Source organism: Trachurus japonicus, chromosome 18 (assembly GCF_045865225.1).
Source record: "Trachurus japonicus isolate A0001 chromosome 18, Traja_1.0".
Lineage (NCBI taxonomy): Eukaryota > Metazoa > Chordata > Actinopteri > Carangiformes > Carangidae > Trachurus > Trachurus japonicus.
Window position 1 is genome coordinate 25,090,850 of NC_140924.1, and position 17,963 is coordinate 25,108,812.

At 43.2% G+C, this 17,963-nt stretch overlaps 1 protein-coding gene across 3 annotated transcripts in view; it reads right to left on the minus strand.

Annotated features, from left to right (window-relative positions):
* Positions 1 to 17,494, minus strand: part of LOC146969387 (RAS guanyl-releasing protein 2-like) — a 51,165-nt gene extending 33,671 nt beyond the window's left edge. For all 3 annotated transcript variants that reach the window (XM_085806266.1, XM_085806265.1, XM_085806267.1), the window contains exons 1-6: positions 17,394 to 17,494; positions 3,485 to 3,619; positions 3,170 to 3,272; positions 2,242 to 2,298; positions 1,845 to 1,976; positions 1,370 to 1,520 (exon numbers count right to left, since the gene is read on the minus strand). In XM_085806266.1, coding sequence (XP_085662392.1) covers positions 1,370 to 1,520; positions 1,845 to 1,976; positions 2,242 to 2,298; positions 3,170 to 3,272; positions 3,485 to 3,554 — 513 coding nt within the window. In that variant the 5' untranslated portion in view covers positions 3,555 to 3,619; positions 17,394 to 17,494. The remainder of the gene's footprint in view (positions 1 to 1,369; positions 1,521 to 1,844; positions 1,977 to 2,241; positions 2,299 to 3,169; positions 3,273 to 3,484; positions 3,620 to 17,393) is intronic.
* Positions 17,495 to 17,963: the final 469 nt, after the last annotated feature.

The following is a 17,963-nucleotide window of genomic DNA, read 5'->3' on the forward strand; positions in this document are numbered from 1 at the left end:
CACATGGTCCTGGGTCCACTCCCCATTTTCCCCAAAAAGTAACTTAGTTAATAATTGAATTACTACATTATAAAAGTAACTAATTACCAGGAAAATAACTACTGTGTTACTTTTTTATAAAGTGCTCAAATATGTCACATTACTTGGACTCACCCCCCCCTAACCATAAACATAACCTGCCATTTATCTGGAACTAACCAACTCAGTATTCCTCGTGTGGAGGAATACTGAGTGAGATAAAAGGCTTTTTCCGATGGGATGATGGACTAAAAAAAATGTGTATATAACGTACACTTGAACGGGTGTATTATTTTGTGACGGGACTTCTTGAGTCAAGTAACGACGCATTTTCTTGTCAGTTACGGTGACGTTATAACGAGGGAAACAGTAACCTTTTTCATTACTCGTTACTGAAAAGAGTAGCGCCGATAGTAACGCTGTCATTTTATTAAGCCATTATTCCCATCACTGACGACTCCTCTTGATATTGAGCAGAACCACTGATCGTCAATGCTTTGGATTGGGTGTTAAAAAATGTTGCTGTGGGCATGTGTATGTTGTCAAGCAATGTAATGTCCAGCTTTATTGGGTTTAGAGTTCTCAACGGGCCTGAAAATTAAAACCCAATCCAGCCCCACCAGCTGGTGTGGAACCTGGCACAAAAAGAAAAAAGACAGACCGAGGCTTTTATTGATCCTGGATAGGCCTGTTGTTCCCAGCTGTTTTTTTATGCTGTGCTCATCTCAGCTAAGCAAATAGCTGCTAGCTACAATTTCATATTCATATATTTGTGTAGTATCCAGAATGTCAAATTATTTACTGTTGCAAGTGCATGACAAAGCACCCGGCTATTAAAGTGACTAACTGATAAAACCCATCATTAATCTGAGCGCCCTGCTGTTTTCAGTTTGTCTAAATACAGAATAAGTGCCATTACAGCAGTCGGACCAGTGGGCTCTGCTTTATGTCTCTGTCTATTATAGCGTCTTTGCTTTTATAGTGAGTCATCATTTCTTTCAGAGAGAAACAAAGACAAACCCAAAACAGACCACCACCACTGCCCCCGTCTTGCCATCAACACCATCACAGCAGAATAAATTATCTATATTATGTAAAAAAAAATAAAAAAAAATAAAAAAGAATCAGCACAAACCCAGCAATTTTCTTTGCTTCCCAAAATAAGATTCAAAGAGCAATAAATACAATTACTGCCACTTAAAGTAAATTTTAACCTCCATTGCTTAGCAACTACGATGTGTTGCCGGCATGTAAACAATGAATTACTCGAGTATTCAAAGAATTCGGGAGCTGTAAACACCACGCTATCTGCACAGTGTCAGCTTCCTGGCAGTTCTGCAGCAACACTGACCAGGATCTTGCAGAAGGACTTGTACTCCAGGTAGGTCAGGTGTTCGGCCAGTTCACAGGAGTCGAGGTGGTCGAACAGCAGGGACATCTTCCTCTTTTTGGAGACGGACGGGACACGCTGAGTCACCTGCCGCTTCCATTTATACGATGGGCTGACAAGGACGATAAGGCACATGAAAATCTGTGAGAAGCTGTGCAAGTCAAAAATATACCATCACACAATTTGCACAATAATAAAATACCAATAGCCCTGCACAAAGCAAGAATGGAAGAATGGATTTCCCCATAGAGCACTGAAAGGAAGTCACACATATGTCTTGGATGGGGAGAGGAGGAGTCAGTGACCCTGCATAGCACTGCTATGTCTTGGAACAGGCAATAAAAGGGCACGCTGACATAAACACTCCCAGACAGAAACACGCATTCACAAGCGTCAGCGGCACGCACGGCTTTCAGCGGCGCCCCGATTCACTCACACACTCTCGAGGTCAATGAGCTGACTCTGCCTCTCGTTGCCCTCGGTGGTCAGGAGGTCTTTGTAGTCTTTGATCTGGTCGGCCAGCTCCGGGTTCAGATTGAACTCAGCTGGAAACTCAGAGATCCAGTACCTGCAAGGCAGAACAAAGGCTTTGACGAAGGGGAAAAGAGGTGATGAAAATACACAGAGTTGTTTACATCGACACAATACTGTGACTAATGTGAACATCAAAGCGTTCTATAAGATAGAAAAAGAAAGTTCCTGTAGTTTCACTGAAAGAAGACTAGGGAAGAGGAAAAATAAGAGGGAATAAGAAATCACATCTGGGAAAGACCAACGTTCAGAGAGTCAGAGCACTGGGAGGGTAGAGTCAGACAGACAGGAGAGGTTATTACTTGAGAAGGTGGCATATTCTTGTTCGGCGTTCAGCGGTGGAGCTCTCCTCTTCAGATCTGATCCACTAGTCAAGGTGCAACCTTGCTGCAAAATGTAATCTATTTCCTCCCTCTGTTCACACTACAACAACTCTGACAAAGTAAACATGGGGGTTAGGGTAGATAAATATTAGGGGTGTGTATTCATCAACTCTTGTTAACATTTCTATGTTTTCCATATTCTGTGTTGTAAACAGTTTTCTTGTCTGTAACAACATCTACTGCCCGTCCTGGGTGAGGGATCCCTCCTCTGTTGCTCACCCTGAGGTTTCTCCAATTTTTCCCTGTTAAAAGGGTTTTCCCGGGAGTTTTTTTCAGTGAATGTGAGGGTCTAATAGCAGAGGATGTTGTTATGATGCCATGTAAAGCCCTTTGAGACAAACTGTTTGTAAAAATGGGCTATACAGATAAAATTGCCTTGTCTTGCCTATTGGCAAGATTCTGGCAATATGATACGTATCACAATACAGGGGCAACGATATGATATGTATTGCGATACTATTAGCAAGACGATATATTGCCTTTTTGTTTTCCTTTTTTGACTGAGCTAAGTTAACTAATGCTTGAATGCAATGAGCCACAGATCTGTACTCTTGTGTGTCATTGTTCAGTTGAGGGAAAGGGGTCAGCGGCTGAACGACTGCTGCCAATGAGCAGTCGGAGTTTGAAATGCAACACAAGAATGAACCACCACCGTGAATGTATCATGTAAAATAAAAAAATATTGATAAAGTGCTTTTAAATAATGATAAAGTATTGCGAAACGAAATTTTGCTTTATTCCAGTGTATTAATATTTTCTTACACCCCTAATAAATATATGTATGTAAAGTTATTATTCATGGGAATATTATTGCTCTTGGCTAACGCCAAATAAAGGTGGAGGATACTTGAGCACCAGCTTCTTAGCCATGTCCGTTGAGGGGATGTACCAAGGGTGCATCATGAGGACCATACGGACCAAGGAAGTGTCTTTCAAAGTGCCTTTCTCATCTGAAACATAAGAAGGCAGCACTTTCCATTAGGATGCATACTCATCTGTGATCAGTTAGTCTGTATCTACTTTGCCTGATCACCAAGACGTTTTTCTAAATTGTATGATTATGATGAAATACATTAGTATGACATAAAACATAATGTAAAATTGATTTTAGTTTGTTTTCATTGATGGAAAAAAAGAATTATTTACTAAAAAGACGACCTACCAAAGGCTTTAATGCACGCTTCCACCAGCTCGTCCACTGTGGCCGACTGCTCCGACAATATGGACTCCATGGTTCCTTTCCTCTCTGTCTTTCCCTCTTGTTTCCCTCTGGCTGGATTAATTATTGTGGCTTCCACTGAACACAACAGGAGATAAAACAGGACGGAATGAGCATTAGAGAGGTAGTCATGAAGCAAAGAGAGAGAGGGGGAGAGAGAGTGCCCGTCGCTGCATTTTCTGTAAAGGATCTGTGGTTGGTTATTTTGTGAGCTGTGAGAGTGAGATAATCAGCGGCTGTTTACATCCAGGGCTGGTATGATGATATTTTCTGAGTTGAATTCATGAGATAGCTGCCTGTCGCTGTCATCCCCTTGCTGATGGTTTGCTTTGACCTGAGAAATTCCATGTGTCAGTGTGAAAAAAAATGCTCAGAAATGTGTTCAGCTTGAAAAAAAAGCCTGATGTCGCTGGTCAAGCTTTCAGTGCGTTGCATGGTGAAATGTGGGGCTGGCTATTGCTTGAGATGTTAGATATGTTATCATATTGGCATATGTATACTGTCAATAAAATAACTGGGCAGTAATTACAAGCTCCCTTATGTTGGCCCATGGGATGCCACTGTAATGCAGTCAATAAAGAGATAGTTCAACATTTTGGCAAATTGGCCCATTGCCACAATCCCTACAATTTCAGGAGTAGGCCTTTAATTGCTGGTGCAAGCTATTTTTAGAATGGCGGAGCAGAGCCGCGAGCTGCTCAGAGCTACGCTAGCCTCCATAGCATATGAGATAATAACAGAACAATACAAGACAATGTTGTTTTCAAGGTAAATTCATGCAAAACCACTGATTCGCATTCCTGTGACAGGCAGTTTTTCATCAAGCAGTCTCTGCATTTGCCTCAAAAACAACTCTGTCTGGTAACGTTCTGTTATTATCTCATAGTGTGGTGAATGTGCAGGTCACAACTTGTCCACCAGAGCGTTGTGGAGTTGTTGGATTGTGTATTTGATGAGTTTGATGAGGGAAACCAAGAAATTCCATGAGCCTCGGTAGCGTAGCTCTGAGCAGCTCACGGCTCTGCTCCGCCGTTCTAAAAATAGCTTGCACTGACAATTAAAGGTAACAAACCTACCCCTAACACTATAGGGATTATGGCAATGTAACAATGAGCCTACACAGTCCAAACACAGGAAGCATTAGCTGGCAGCTCTAAACTATCCATAGGTGTGATTGGTTGTTTCTTTCTATAGACCTGACCTGGCAACCTGTCCAGAGTGAGGGTACAACCATCAGGTGATTAACACTGTAACAGATGTTGACTCAGCACATCTGACTTACAGAAACATCTGACTCAAGAATATGTATGTGTTTCTGTTTCGACCCTTAATATAACATACACATTTCTGTAAAGACTTAAAAAGTGTTAAGTTTCAATACCCAGTGCTACCATCTGGCATTAAAAGCAACAGTGGGATGTTAATTCAGTACATTTAATTGTATACAAGTTTGACTTCAAAGTACTGCCTCTTCCTCTCTCCTCCTCTATAAATATACAGTTGTGCTTTTGTGTAATTAGTTTATGATGATGATTATACTATAACACATTCCTTTGAAAATCAACATTACATTTAAGTCTTTTCCTTTGACAGATGCTTACACCCATTGTTTTGATACCTATAAAGTACATTTTGCTGACAACAGACTTTTACTTGTATGTAACTGAACACTGTTGTATTGTACAACTGCTACACAATTGTAAATCCATCTTATGTCACTCATTCAAAATGAAAACATAAATACCATCAAATTACACCTTTAACTCAACTGATGTCGCTACCTGCATTGCAAACTCAAACTCCCATAATGCCTTAAGTCTGATTTACATTTACACATCCATCCCTGCTTTATGACGATGAACTTTGGAGCTGATACAGACTCTGATGCAAATGTGGCGTTACAAATAAGGTCATGTCGACGGCAGGACAGCGTGATGATTTGGTCAAGAGCTTGTCTTCTATATGGTTTGTCGAAAAAGCTGATAGAGAGCCGCAAGAGCACACCAGGAAACCACAGCTTATTATCTGTTCTTCAACATGGTCCAGTGTTAGTGTGTATCATACCAGAGAACACACGCAGACATGCAGTATACTGTACAGTGCCTTCTGGGTTTGTGAGGCTATTTTTTGAAGCAATGCGGTGAGAAAAAGATATATACTGGAATTTTACCTGAGTGAGTCTCCTCTCTACAGGGAACCATAGCAACTGCAGCTAAATGTCCAGTCACACATTCCCAATATATATATGCACACACACAAGGCGTGTGTGCACAAAATGCATGTTTTTACCCAGAGAAGTGTGGATCAAACAGCAAGAGCAGCCTAAGGGAAACAATCTTTGCTCTAATCCGAAATACATTTATTGTGTCTGCGGAGGTAAACTACACTGATCCTATCTTCTATATAGGTTACAGCTCAGGAGGAGATAAAAGGAACCGTTGGATATTTTTGGTTCGCTGCTGATAAGCGTGAAGGTAATGCCGAGGTGACGCTTGAGAGGCAAACTTAGGCCACGTAATCCTACAACGGCGCATCCCGCACATCGCCATCTGCTAATGCCTCCTCTGTGTTGTGATTCTGTGGCAGACACAAGGGTGTGATGAGTGTGTGTACGTATCTATTGTGCCTTGACACAATGAAGCCTTCCACTGCGCTGTCTCTGCTGCAACTCGGTGGGCGGACACACTCAATTACAGGCTTCACAAGCTGTCTAAGACACACACACTTACACACTTACACGCAAGAAAGAGGCAGAGGGAAAAGAAGAGAGGGTGAATAAGGAGTATTAGCCTAAAAGCTTCAATCAGTGTACATGGCATCCTTAGCTGCAGAGCGAGGGTGAGTTAAGGATGTGTAGGGGGAAAAAAGAAGTGATAGTAAATCCATTCAAATCTGTGCTTTTATGGTGAAATCACTAAGCAATGGAGTGTAAATAAATAACACACTGCCTCAATCTGAATCTATAGATAGACATGAAAGTTCCTGGGAGGGCTGCTGAGATCACCACAGGAAGTAAATATGTGCTCTCACTCTGAAACCTCAAAGAAAAAAAAAGAAAAGAAAAGCAACAACACCTGTGAGACCCCGCTTGGCACTATTTATAATATCAACACCTCAGCAAAGATTCCCCCACTGCTCACGTCTCATGAATATGACAGGATGGAAAGTAAAGTGGCCCTGGAGCCCGTTATTGCCAAATTCATTATTGTCAACGATGAGGTTTAAAGTTGAAATGGCTTCTCGATCTGAAGCGAAATGGACATCACTGTGACAAATCAACGGCTGTTTCACTTTGTCATTTTTACAGTCGGGGTCAGAACGGCCTGTCCTCACAGGAGCCGAATGAGGATATAAAACCGACTCTCTCTGCAGATCTAAAGACCTACCGCTGTGTCTGTCCCACGTCGGCCATTACAGTAAACACAGAATGAAAAGGCGAGGGGTGTTTTTCTTTAAACCCACTGTAGTCTGGCACTGCGGCAGAATGATACCAGCTTGCCATCCAGTCGAGCACACATTCATCATATTGCTGACAGGAGCTTTGTTCCCCCCACCGCCACTCTTCTTCGAGCCATCCTTCATGTATTTTAACCCTCAGTCCCATTCCTGATATTGTCTCTATAGCCATGAGGCGGTAGATTGATTGTTAGGTATGGCACGCTGGGAAAGCTTTGGTGTCATCCTTGGTTGCCTGGTGACGACGATCCGGGGCCATCGATCAGGGCAGATTAGGGGGTGGGATGGGGCACAGCGGGGATAAAGGGAAGTTGACGGGTGCCTGGTCAATCCCGGCCATGCAGAATCTGTAGTGTGCTGCTGGTTTAGTGGGCAATGGAAATGTCACATCCTCTGCTTAGACAAAGACAGTCACCTTCTCACTGATGGCCTTTTTTCCATTTTCACTATTACAGTCACCAAAAGACATGAAACCTGCTCCACACACACTGAAGAGAACTGAGCTACAGTGTATTTGCCTGTCTGACTTAGAATATCTGTTATCAAGGAAGTGCATTGTGGAATAGGGCTGTTAAATGCAGGGCTGCAACTAACAATTACTATTAAAGGAGCACCCAGGTTTCAAATTGCATTCAGTATGTTTTTCAGAAGTACAACTCTGAGGTATGATGCCATCTGTGACTGTGATGATGTCATCAGAGTAGGGACGTACCGAAGGCAGGATTCAGTTTCAAATTTGGCCAAATTTCAGGCTTTTTGATAGCCTGTGTGGTATGCCCATGCTGCCTTGTGCGCGATTTTATTCGCTCTGCAAGTCAGCCTGGAAACCATGGACCCAATTTTTTCCTCAACAAGAGAGCCAATCACAGAACGGGGGAGGGGGCAGCATGACGAAGCGACTTTGTTGACAGCTTGTCAATCCAACATGGTGGCAGACGCTTTACCTTTCGATGCAGCGTTATAAAGTGTTTTAAGTAGTTTAGACCGCAAGTTTATTTTGAAAAAATGGAGTTAGCATTCCCCGTCCTCGTCCCTACGTCACCACATTCACGCGCATCCCTTGGCTGCACACACAGAGAGGACCGCCCCTTTATGCCGTTCTCTCTCCTCATTGGATAAAGGTTGTAGGATACAAGGAAAGTTTTCTCCTCAGCTTACAGCAGAGCAGAGTGACTGACAGACCCGTGTTTCAGACCAAACACTCAAAGTGATTGCCGTCGGAAGATAGAACTATTTAAGACTTATATTAACACAAACATTCCACTTACTTCTGCTTTAAGACATTTGTGTATTGTGGGTGAATGTCTGATAGTGTACTGTGCACATAGCGTGTTATGTGTGACTGTGAGAAAAAATACCTCTGGGACAAAAAAGGCATCTATCAACTATCTATGAAGCATCCAAAAGAGTACAAGGTGTATGGCAGCGGAATCTGCAGCCGCACAAGGGCAGCCACAGATTAAAAATGGTACCCAGACCAACATTACCAGCTTTACTAGCCCTACACCAAACAAACAGTGGGCTTCAGACCACCCAACAGCCAAAGCCATTAATGCAGCAATTGGGTAAATGATAGCAATTGACTTGCATGCCTGTAGCATTGTGGAAGACAGAGGATTCACTGACACTGCTACTTCATCGTCTTCTGTGTTACATGTATGGATGATGTACGTAGGATTTGGTATATTTGCTATTTGTTTTCAGAGCCACTGTTTCGGATTCAGCTGAATCTTAAACGGTGATTTCAGTATTCGGCAGAACCCCAAAAATCTGAATTTTATACATCCTTATGTACTTCAGAGTAACTAAAACAGGAGCCTGAACTCTTATAATAAACATAAAGTTCTATAAACTGTGAATGTGAGGCATGACAGTAGTAAACACAAAGACAAAGAGACAATCTAATGAAAGATGCTATTATGGGAAATGTAAGACCTGTGTTTGGCCTATACTAGCAACTAAACATCAAGATATCTTGGCTTCTGCAATGGGAATTTTGATGGTTCAGAGATAGATCAATAGGTACCCATCAGTCTTTATCTTGCAAATCCTCCACCAATAGAACATACAAAATCACCAGATCACATGAATTTGTCTCGAAACATACAGTAATACTTCCTCCACATCCTTAAGAGGGTATAACATTGAACATCTATTGAAGTAAACTGTTTATGGCTGGTCATCAGGCTGTGGTAAATAAGCCTTCTAATAAATCCCTCATGGGCCTAATTAGAAGGAAATTGGATAATTATATCAATCTTGGTCACCTTTTATGACTTGACATCGACATTTGCACTGATCGATGATAAGACACTGACAAACACACATGATAATGATGTCCATCCTCTTATTGATAAACCCATAATGGGCTCTCTTCTGTGCTAGTAAATATCCCAGGCTATAATGCACAGTCTCCATACAGCCATTGATTTAGGTTTATATTGTCCCTACTGGCGTTCGGGTAAAACAAGTCTGATTGATGTTTTCATGGATCATGGTGATGGGCCAAAAGACACGGATGCATTCATTTACTCTGATTCACTGTTTGGCAGTGTATGAAAAACAAGTCTTTGGCTTTACATTTAGAACCATCATCAGGTCAATTAGTCCGAAAGCCTCCAAAATAACATTCTCATCAACCTCCGCAGTATCGTGAGTTACTGTAAGTACTATTTAACCCAATGTTAGCATGCAAGCTGGAGCAAGATGGAGACCTTATGAAAACTCTTTGCAAAACACAGTTGGTCATGTAAATCAGCCTCAACGCGTGGCTTCGATAAAGAGACAGTCCAGAGATTTGGGGCGATTTAACAGCTTTTCTTACTTTCCCAGAATCAGAAACAACCTTGGACAGACTCTTTTTCCATGTATTTGGTTTGGTCTCAGGTTATGTTGAACAGCAGTATCAGGCTGTTTTGGTTCAATTTTTAATGTCTGTGGGATCAAATAACATAGACTTGCTCCCAGGGGGACCAAGACCTGAGTCAAACAAAGCAAGTTCCTAGCCCAGCCTGCCCACCAGAAGCTGCCTTCATCAACTCCTGTTAACTGAACAATTCCATTTCCATGTTTTTCCATATCCCTTGTTGTAAACTGTTTTCCTGTCTGAACACAACATCTATACATCTGCCCATCCTGGGTGAGGGACCCCTCCTCTGTTGCTCTACCTGAGGTTTCATTCTCCTGTGTTTTTTTTTCTTGGGAGTTTTTCCTCAGTGGATGTGAGGGTCTAAGGACAGAGGATGTTGTCACGATGCTGTGTAAAGCCCTTTGAGACAAACTGTAAAAATGGGTTGTACAAATAAACATGCCTTCCCTTGCCTTTAGTTGCTTTGTTGCAAATAAGTGAGGAGCGACCTGAAGGTTATTTCTGACTGGAGGCCAACAGTCACACACTAACAGGATGACAATGTGGTGAGTTTAGATTGAGAGTATTAATATTCAGGTGTGATATGCATTTGGTTGCTTAGTGGCCTCACACCAATCGTAATGGCGATGCTTGTGTTTCTAAAAGTGACAGATCTGCAGATTCGCGCCTTGTTGCTTCCTGTCACAGAGGAGGCTTGTTTTCTTGCCTGCCCATTCCCTGCTGTTCCTGCATTTTACCGTGAATTTCAACGTGAATTTCACTGGAAAAATAACGAGCGAAAAGTTTGTTTTCCATCCTTTCATCATCTCCGGCAGCCTCACAAGTCAAACAGCTTCGGATTCAAATCCAATTTGGTGGCACATAAGTGTAAAATGCAGTTTTGTGTCTTGTGCAGGCACAGAGTCTTGCATGGTGAATAATCTGATTAGTTTTACAAACTGTCCAAAATGATCATCATACTAAATTAAACCTCAGGTTCAGAAGTGAGGACCAGTCATCCTGACTTTGGAGTTTATCTTATCTTTCAGTTGTTGTGGCTTGAATTACACAACTGCAAAAACACCTACAAACACCACTTTTTCACAGCATACACACCCCACCCTTATCTCTAACCCAACAACCCCCCCCCCCAGTTTGTTTCAGGAAGTTGTAGCAAGGGTGCTGCATGATGGGACTGATATAGTTCTCCAGAGGGGCCTACAGAGCTCTATTTACAGCCTGCAGGGTACTGAGAGCAGGAAGGGAAACATTTCCTTTTCCCTGGACACGCAGAATGCCACATCGGTGGGGGGGCACCGGCTGCAGACTGAGATTAGCAGTTACTCCTTCGGGGGGGGGTTGATGGGAGAACAGGAGATAAAGAGAAAAACTGGGAGGCAGAAGGAGAGCGTACTCTACCTCGCTTCGGCTCAGTCAAATATGGAAAGAGATTGTTGGCTGAAGAGTCAAGGATGGGGTGGGGGGGGTGAATAGGGAGGGTTAGTCATTTTGAAAAAAAAAGTGCAACCGATCCGTCTCAAAACAAACCAAGTCCTACTAACACTGTGCACACAGACGAGGCAAGCAGCACTTTTTCATGAGCTTGAAACAACAGACGGAACTTGAGGGAGAAAAATATGCAGATTTCACAATGTCTTGCCGGGACACAGCAGCTGCCAGAGTGTTATGTTTTATTATGTCGTCCAGAACCCCAACCCCCCCCCCACTGAAAAAAGTCATGCATCCTGTTCCACATCTGGCACGCTCTCATATCTCACATCTCAACTTTCTGACTTCAAATGAGAAGTTGTAATGTGTGAAACAGAAAGAGCCGTGCTGCAGCAGATCCCATGTGCTGTTACGATACCGGCCTCCTGCCCACCCCCTCCAGAAGAACACAACAATGTATCATTGTGTCACACTGTTTTTACTGCTTTGTTTTGAGGCTTCCTGCTCAAACTACTGTCTTTTTACCAGATGTGAAAGTTTTCAGCACAACAAATACCGGAAGGGTGTGTTAGTAGTATGCATATGTGTAAAATGTGGTGAGTGCAGTCTTGTTACAAATCGTCTTTAATGCGGTGGATTCTTTAAGTGCAATAAGTAGTCAGCAGTATAAGAGATTTATCGTACATATTTCTGTCACTACACAAGAGTGTTACCTCACTTTGTCAGTTATTGCCCTGACAATCGCACAACTCGCTGTGCGATGAGTGAAGGCCGAGGACACATGGTGTATTGTGTAAAAAAAAAAGCAGACGTGATAGATCGTCTTTTGCAATAGCACATTAGGGTCTTTCTCAGTGAACACCCAGGAAATTTCTGCCAACCGTCCATTGCTTTCTGAACCTGCCACGGTCAGAGTTCACATTCTGCCATTCTGTGTTATGCTGAAGTCAGGAATCTCATTTCCTGTTGTAACAAAGTGTTTCATTTATCACGGGCAAATTCCTTGAAATGACCGTGTGGTAATCTGAAATATTGCTCTTTACCAGAAGAGTGTATTATCTGACATTAGTTTTGGGGACAAACAGCCCATTTGAGGGAAGATTTGTAGTGATAATGCTGTTTGGTTTTTGAACATGCATGCACAGTAGCCTACAGTACAGTAGCCTGCAGTAGTAAAGCACCCAGTAAACTTTAATTTGGCCTGTTTAATTTAGCTAGCAGATTGTATTGCCTGACAGAGCCCATAATACTGTAGGAGTATAATCAGGTTGTCCAGAAATATTTCCTCTGACTCTTGCATACTGAATAGAGAATATCAACTTTTGCCCTCGAACAGACGCTACAGAGTTCCTTCTTTCAAATGAAATAAATTCAAACATTCTTTTGTATATCAGTCCATCTTACTGCTAGAATTACTAAACTATAATTAAGTGCAATGAATCCAGGGTCATGGATCTACACAACTTGATTTATGATGTTGTATGAAAGAGAATGTGTGATTTTTACTTGTTTACCTTTGTGTAATGTTGTAGGCCCTATGTCATGGAGATCAGTAGGCTAATCATGTGGTGTGTCAGTAGGAGGTATGTTGTATTTGTCCTTGTGAATGGGCCTTTGTTATTTTTGATTGTGTCCTAAGTGTTATGTTCATTATTTTGTTGTTAAATGAGCAACCCAGGGATGCAAAAAGAATTTCAGTCCAACTGACAATAAGGAAATTATTTTATCTTTTTGATATTTGAGAAATACGTATGTTATCATTAGGTTTCAAGATGCTTGTTGGCAGTTTCTTGTTTTTTTTGGATAAGCCAAGCTATCTCCCCTTCTTACCTGGCTTTATGCTAAGCAATTAGCTAAATTCTACTGTCTTTCGCTGCAGATTTTCCTTTAGCTGTAAACAAGGGGAAGCTAAAGCTAACTAAATTTGTTAACCAGTTAGATCTAATGTGTTTGTTGTTGTGTTTTTGAAATTGAGACTGATATCTTAGTGGACTCCTCTCTCATGCTAAGCTAAGCTAACCAGCAGCTGGTTTCAGCATTTGCACATGCACACAGAAGTGAAACCAATCTTCTTATCTCACAAGAAAGCCAATATCAAGTCAGTCAAGCAACTTCAATTGCAGTTAGTAGGCTAACATGGGACGAAATCAACAGAAGGAAATTTAATTCACATCAAAGACCCAAATTAATATATTTTGTGTTAATTAAGAATTCCAGATAGCGATTCCAAGTGCAAATGTAGACCATCTGATTTGCCTGGAGGCCAGACCACCCTCCCCTCAGATACATGGATGTAGGCTACAGCTGCAGGAAAACATAAACCCACAGCTTCTGGTTAGGCTGTCATATGATATGATTCCTTAAATTTTTTTTTACAAAAACAACCTTTCTAAGAAATATCTGAGGCTCGCAGAACAGGGCACATGTCGTACATTTGCTGACAATTTGCTCTTTGCGCAGTGTTTTATCTGTTTCATTTCCTCCTGCCTGTCAGAGTTGCTCTCACTGAGCTGGGTGGTGGTGGTTTTATACATCAGTCTTTCTCAACTGCCTTCATGTTATGTGTGAATGTGTATGGGGGTTTCACATTCACCCAGCTGGCCTCTTCATTACCGCGGCGGGCGTTTTAACCGCGTTAGCTCTGGCTAGTTCCTGTTTATGTCGAATTTCCTCCCTAAAACAGCTCGCATCCCTGAGGAGACCACAAACCCAATAATTTCCTGTCATCACAATGCACCATTCATTATGCAAATAAAGAGTGTGAAAGATTATAGACTGCAAATAGACTGAGTTATCAAAACAAAGGTGGAGGAATGAATGCTTTTTTTTTTCTTGACGCTGCAGGTGCAGGATACCACATGCACATCTTTTCAATTCCCTCATGTTCTGAAAGTGAGGCACACCCAACACCTGTTGCACAGAGAGATCAGTCGACCGAACTGAAACCTAATCACAGTTGAGCAATCACTATCACTGCTAATTCACTGCCTTTAGTAATCACGAGCCAAGATGCAGCACCAGTGAGTTTCGATCCGTTCTCCCACCAGGCTCATCTACTCTTGTGTCTCTCTCTGACTGATTTGATTCCACCCGCAGCTTGATTTACAGCTCTCTATCCCTGTGTCACCTCCTCTCCTCTGCATTCAAGCTCTGAGAGCAGCTGAATGCATTGACTTATGGCTTCCCTGCCTTCTTGAAGAGATGATGATATAAGATGAGACACAGAGAGAGTCATTTCAGTAATTCCTGGAGAAAGTTTACTTTTTGCAGTTTGTATAAGAGTTTGTATAAAGCTTCTTGGCACAATAAGACACAATCCAGTTCCCACACAGAGATGTCACAGTCATGTCATGTCAGTGTCTTAGTATTACTATCATATAAGTTAAGTTGCTGTGTATCTTAATGGGAAACTATGCAAGTCAAGTCACTTCTCTGTGTTGCTAACCCTCCTCTCGGCCATGTGCATTTGTTTTCAACAAAGCCAGCGAGAAATCAATCCATGAAGCGGTGGAAAACATTATTTATCATATTCAATGTTACGATGTGATTATTTGTGTAGTATTATCTGTTATAAACAAGAGATTACTGGATACCGGGTCGGAGGCGGTCTAGATGGAAGGCAGAGAGCCTCCATTCTCCCTGGAACAAGTCATTCATTTAACCATCACGTTTACTCCAAAGCTGTTTAATTTAGGTAAAAACAAATGTGGCATTCTTAAGAAAAAAAAGCCTGCATAGTTCCTCTTTAAGGCTCTTTTTTATGGTGTTTAGATCAGCTATAAATAGGCACACTGCAAATAATTGCACAGTTCTGATTTTTGTCACTGCCACAGTTTAAATGAATGACTCCAAAAACACTCGGTGTGAATGCGACCTGGCAGGGAGCAGCGAGTGTGTGAGAGGATGATACACGTAATTAGGAGTGTATAGCACGGGGGCTCTGGGGGGGGGGGGATTAGCCAATGAAAAATGAGATAGTGAAGGCAGACAGAGGCAGAAAGTGCACTGGACCGTGCACCCCGATGATGGCGAACATCCAGCACACGTGTCTGAGCCGCCCGCTCGCTGTAATTATTTTCTTCTTTGCTTGATTTTCCTCTCGTGTAGATCGATTTTTGGTTCCCCTCCTCCTCGCTCTATCCTTCTGCTCCGCTTGGTAGTTTATTCCTTCCTCTGCTCCTCCTCCTCCTCCTCCCCATCCTCCTCTCCCTCCTCTCACATTTGTTGCTGTTGGTCTTTTGGCATAAAGCAGCAGCCCCTTCACAACAGATCCAATTATGGCTGGCTTTCCTGATAAGTGCAACGCTGCTGCAGGTGGAGGTGGCTGGAAGTAATGCTAAATATCAAGGGTTGGCCACTCCAAGGCCTGAAGTAATTGCACTGCGGCAGCAAAGGAGAGAGAGAGGAGGAACGGAGACAAAGAGGGTTTTTTTTCTTAAATCTCTTATGTTTGATTTCACCACTATTCTGTAGGTGCTATACCTTTCAAGTCAAGCACCACTTCACTTGTTGGGTATGTGAGATCACAGGGGCTCTGGTTTACTTTGAGGCGCCCGATGATCAAATATGCCAGCGTCTGATTAAATGGACTCCAGACTAATTGTTTTTATCGATTCGCACCTCGGTGACAGATTTGTATGAGTGGGCATGCACTGTGCATATGGTGGCTGATGCTGATGATGGCTTCCTCATTTGCATTCCCTGAATCAGATGCCGGCCTGGATGAACAGCAGCACACAAAAGCGAGCTTGTCCAGCATTCAAATAGGAGCAGTTAATCAGCGACATGCCTCGCTGGAAAACACCGAGGTGACTTTTTCAGTTTCCTCCCTCAACTGCAGCTGCTATAAGACTTTCAGATGTCCAGACGGGCTGTCAGTCAAGGCTTACAAAGTCAAATCCCACAGCTCTGACACCAAAACATGGCAGAAGTGAAGTCAGCAGTGGGGGGAGAGAGAGAAAAAAAAGCTGCAGAGCAAAGTAATCAGCAGCCCCGGCATTCAAAGAAGCCTCCTAATCCTTGTCATTCTCAGGGTGGTGGATGTTAGTGGTGGTGGTGGAGGGGGGGTGGGGGTGGGGGGGTGGAAATCACCTTGAACCACATCAGCCTGTTGAGGAAAACAGCTAATGAGGGCGCTGATTGAATGAAGCCTGACTTCTCCCCTTGTTTAATTCAGCAGCCGAGGCTGAATCACAATAAGCAGCGACGCGGCCTCGAAGGTTATATAGTCTCGCTGTTGGGAGGGGGGGGGCTCTCATCAACACACAGGTGTTCAGCAGTAATTAGCCGAGCCGCCACGGGGTCCAGGTCTGATTCTGACGGACACCCCTGAGTCATGAAAGATGGATCACACCGGGGGGAGGCATCGGTTCAAATTGAGCCTCTGCATAACTTTACATGACTACAGACTTTTTGTTTACCACCCCCCCTCATCAGTCAAAGCAGGATAAACATTCTGCCGCTCCCTCTGTCTAATTTTAGGAGTAGGCGTTCCTCCATCCTCTCCTCTGCTCCATGATGCTCCTCCTCCCTCACAGACACTGTTCACTCCACTTGTGCATGAAGCAGGTTGTTACCTCAGTGCTGCTGCAGCTCTAATCACCTGAGGATGCACAGTGCTTATTATTCTATAGGGTGCACGTGACTTATCAATAAAAACCAATGTACTCTTTGCATTCATTTGGGTTTTTCTATGAGCTGAGTGATGACATCATCAACGCTGCTCAACTCTAGGATGCAACACGTCCTCTTCAAGTCAGAGCACAACAGCTATAGGCTAGTTGTTGCTTATTACACAAAGTGCACAAAGCCTAATGAGTCAACATGGAAATATCAGGTTGATGGTGCAAGCAGGGCAAGTTAATTCATGATCTCACCTGCTGTTGCAATAACACAACAAGACTGATGAAGATCAACAGACCAAGTGGTCATTTTGACACAAACCATAAAACACACAAACACACACACAGTCACAGTTGCAGACTTCCTCTATTAAAAAACACACACACACACACAAGTCTGGTATTATAATGTGATCATGCGTAAGTGCAGCTCAGTATTGCTCCAGCATGCGAAGTAATGAGACACATGACATCTTACCTTCTTCAGAGTTTGAAGGGCCCCATGCTCTGACAGGAGGCGACACTGATCACAGTTGTTGGGAGTGAGTGAGTGAGTGAGTGAGTGAGTGAGTGAGTGAGTGAGTGAGTGAGTGAGTGAGTGAGTGAGCGCCGAGATGAGACTTCGTTTACATCACCAGCATCGCCGAACTCATCACGCCTGTTTGTGTTTGGTCACCAAGTGTGGAAGAGAGGAGCAGCTCCTGTGGCGAAGGGGGCGTCAATGATCGAAACCCACGAGAAGTCATCAAAGAGGAGAAACCCTCGGTTCCTTCTTCGGAGTTAAAGCAGGCGCTTCCAGCTTCCCCCCGCCCCCCCTGCCTGAGCCTCCCCTGCTGGATCAGCTATGCGGGTATTTTTAACGGCACATTAACCCTACAACGCGTTCGAGTCCTCTCTCGTGGCGCAAAGTTGAGGATGTGGTGGTGTGCGGTGTGTGCGGTGTGTGTGTAAATGTGTATGTGTGTGTGCGCTGGATTTGCAGCTGATCCCAGTCATCTGGTCGCAGCTGGAGCCGCGCGCGCCAGCCCCTTCTTCTGTTTCGCCGTTC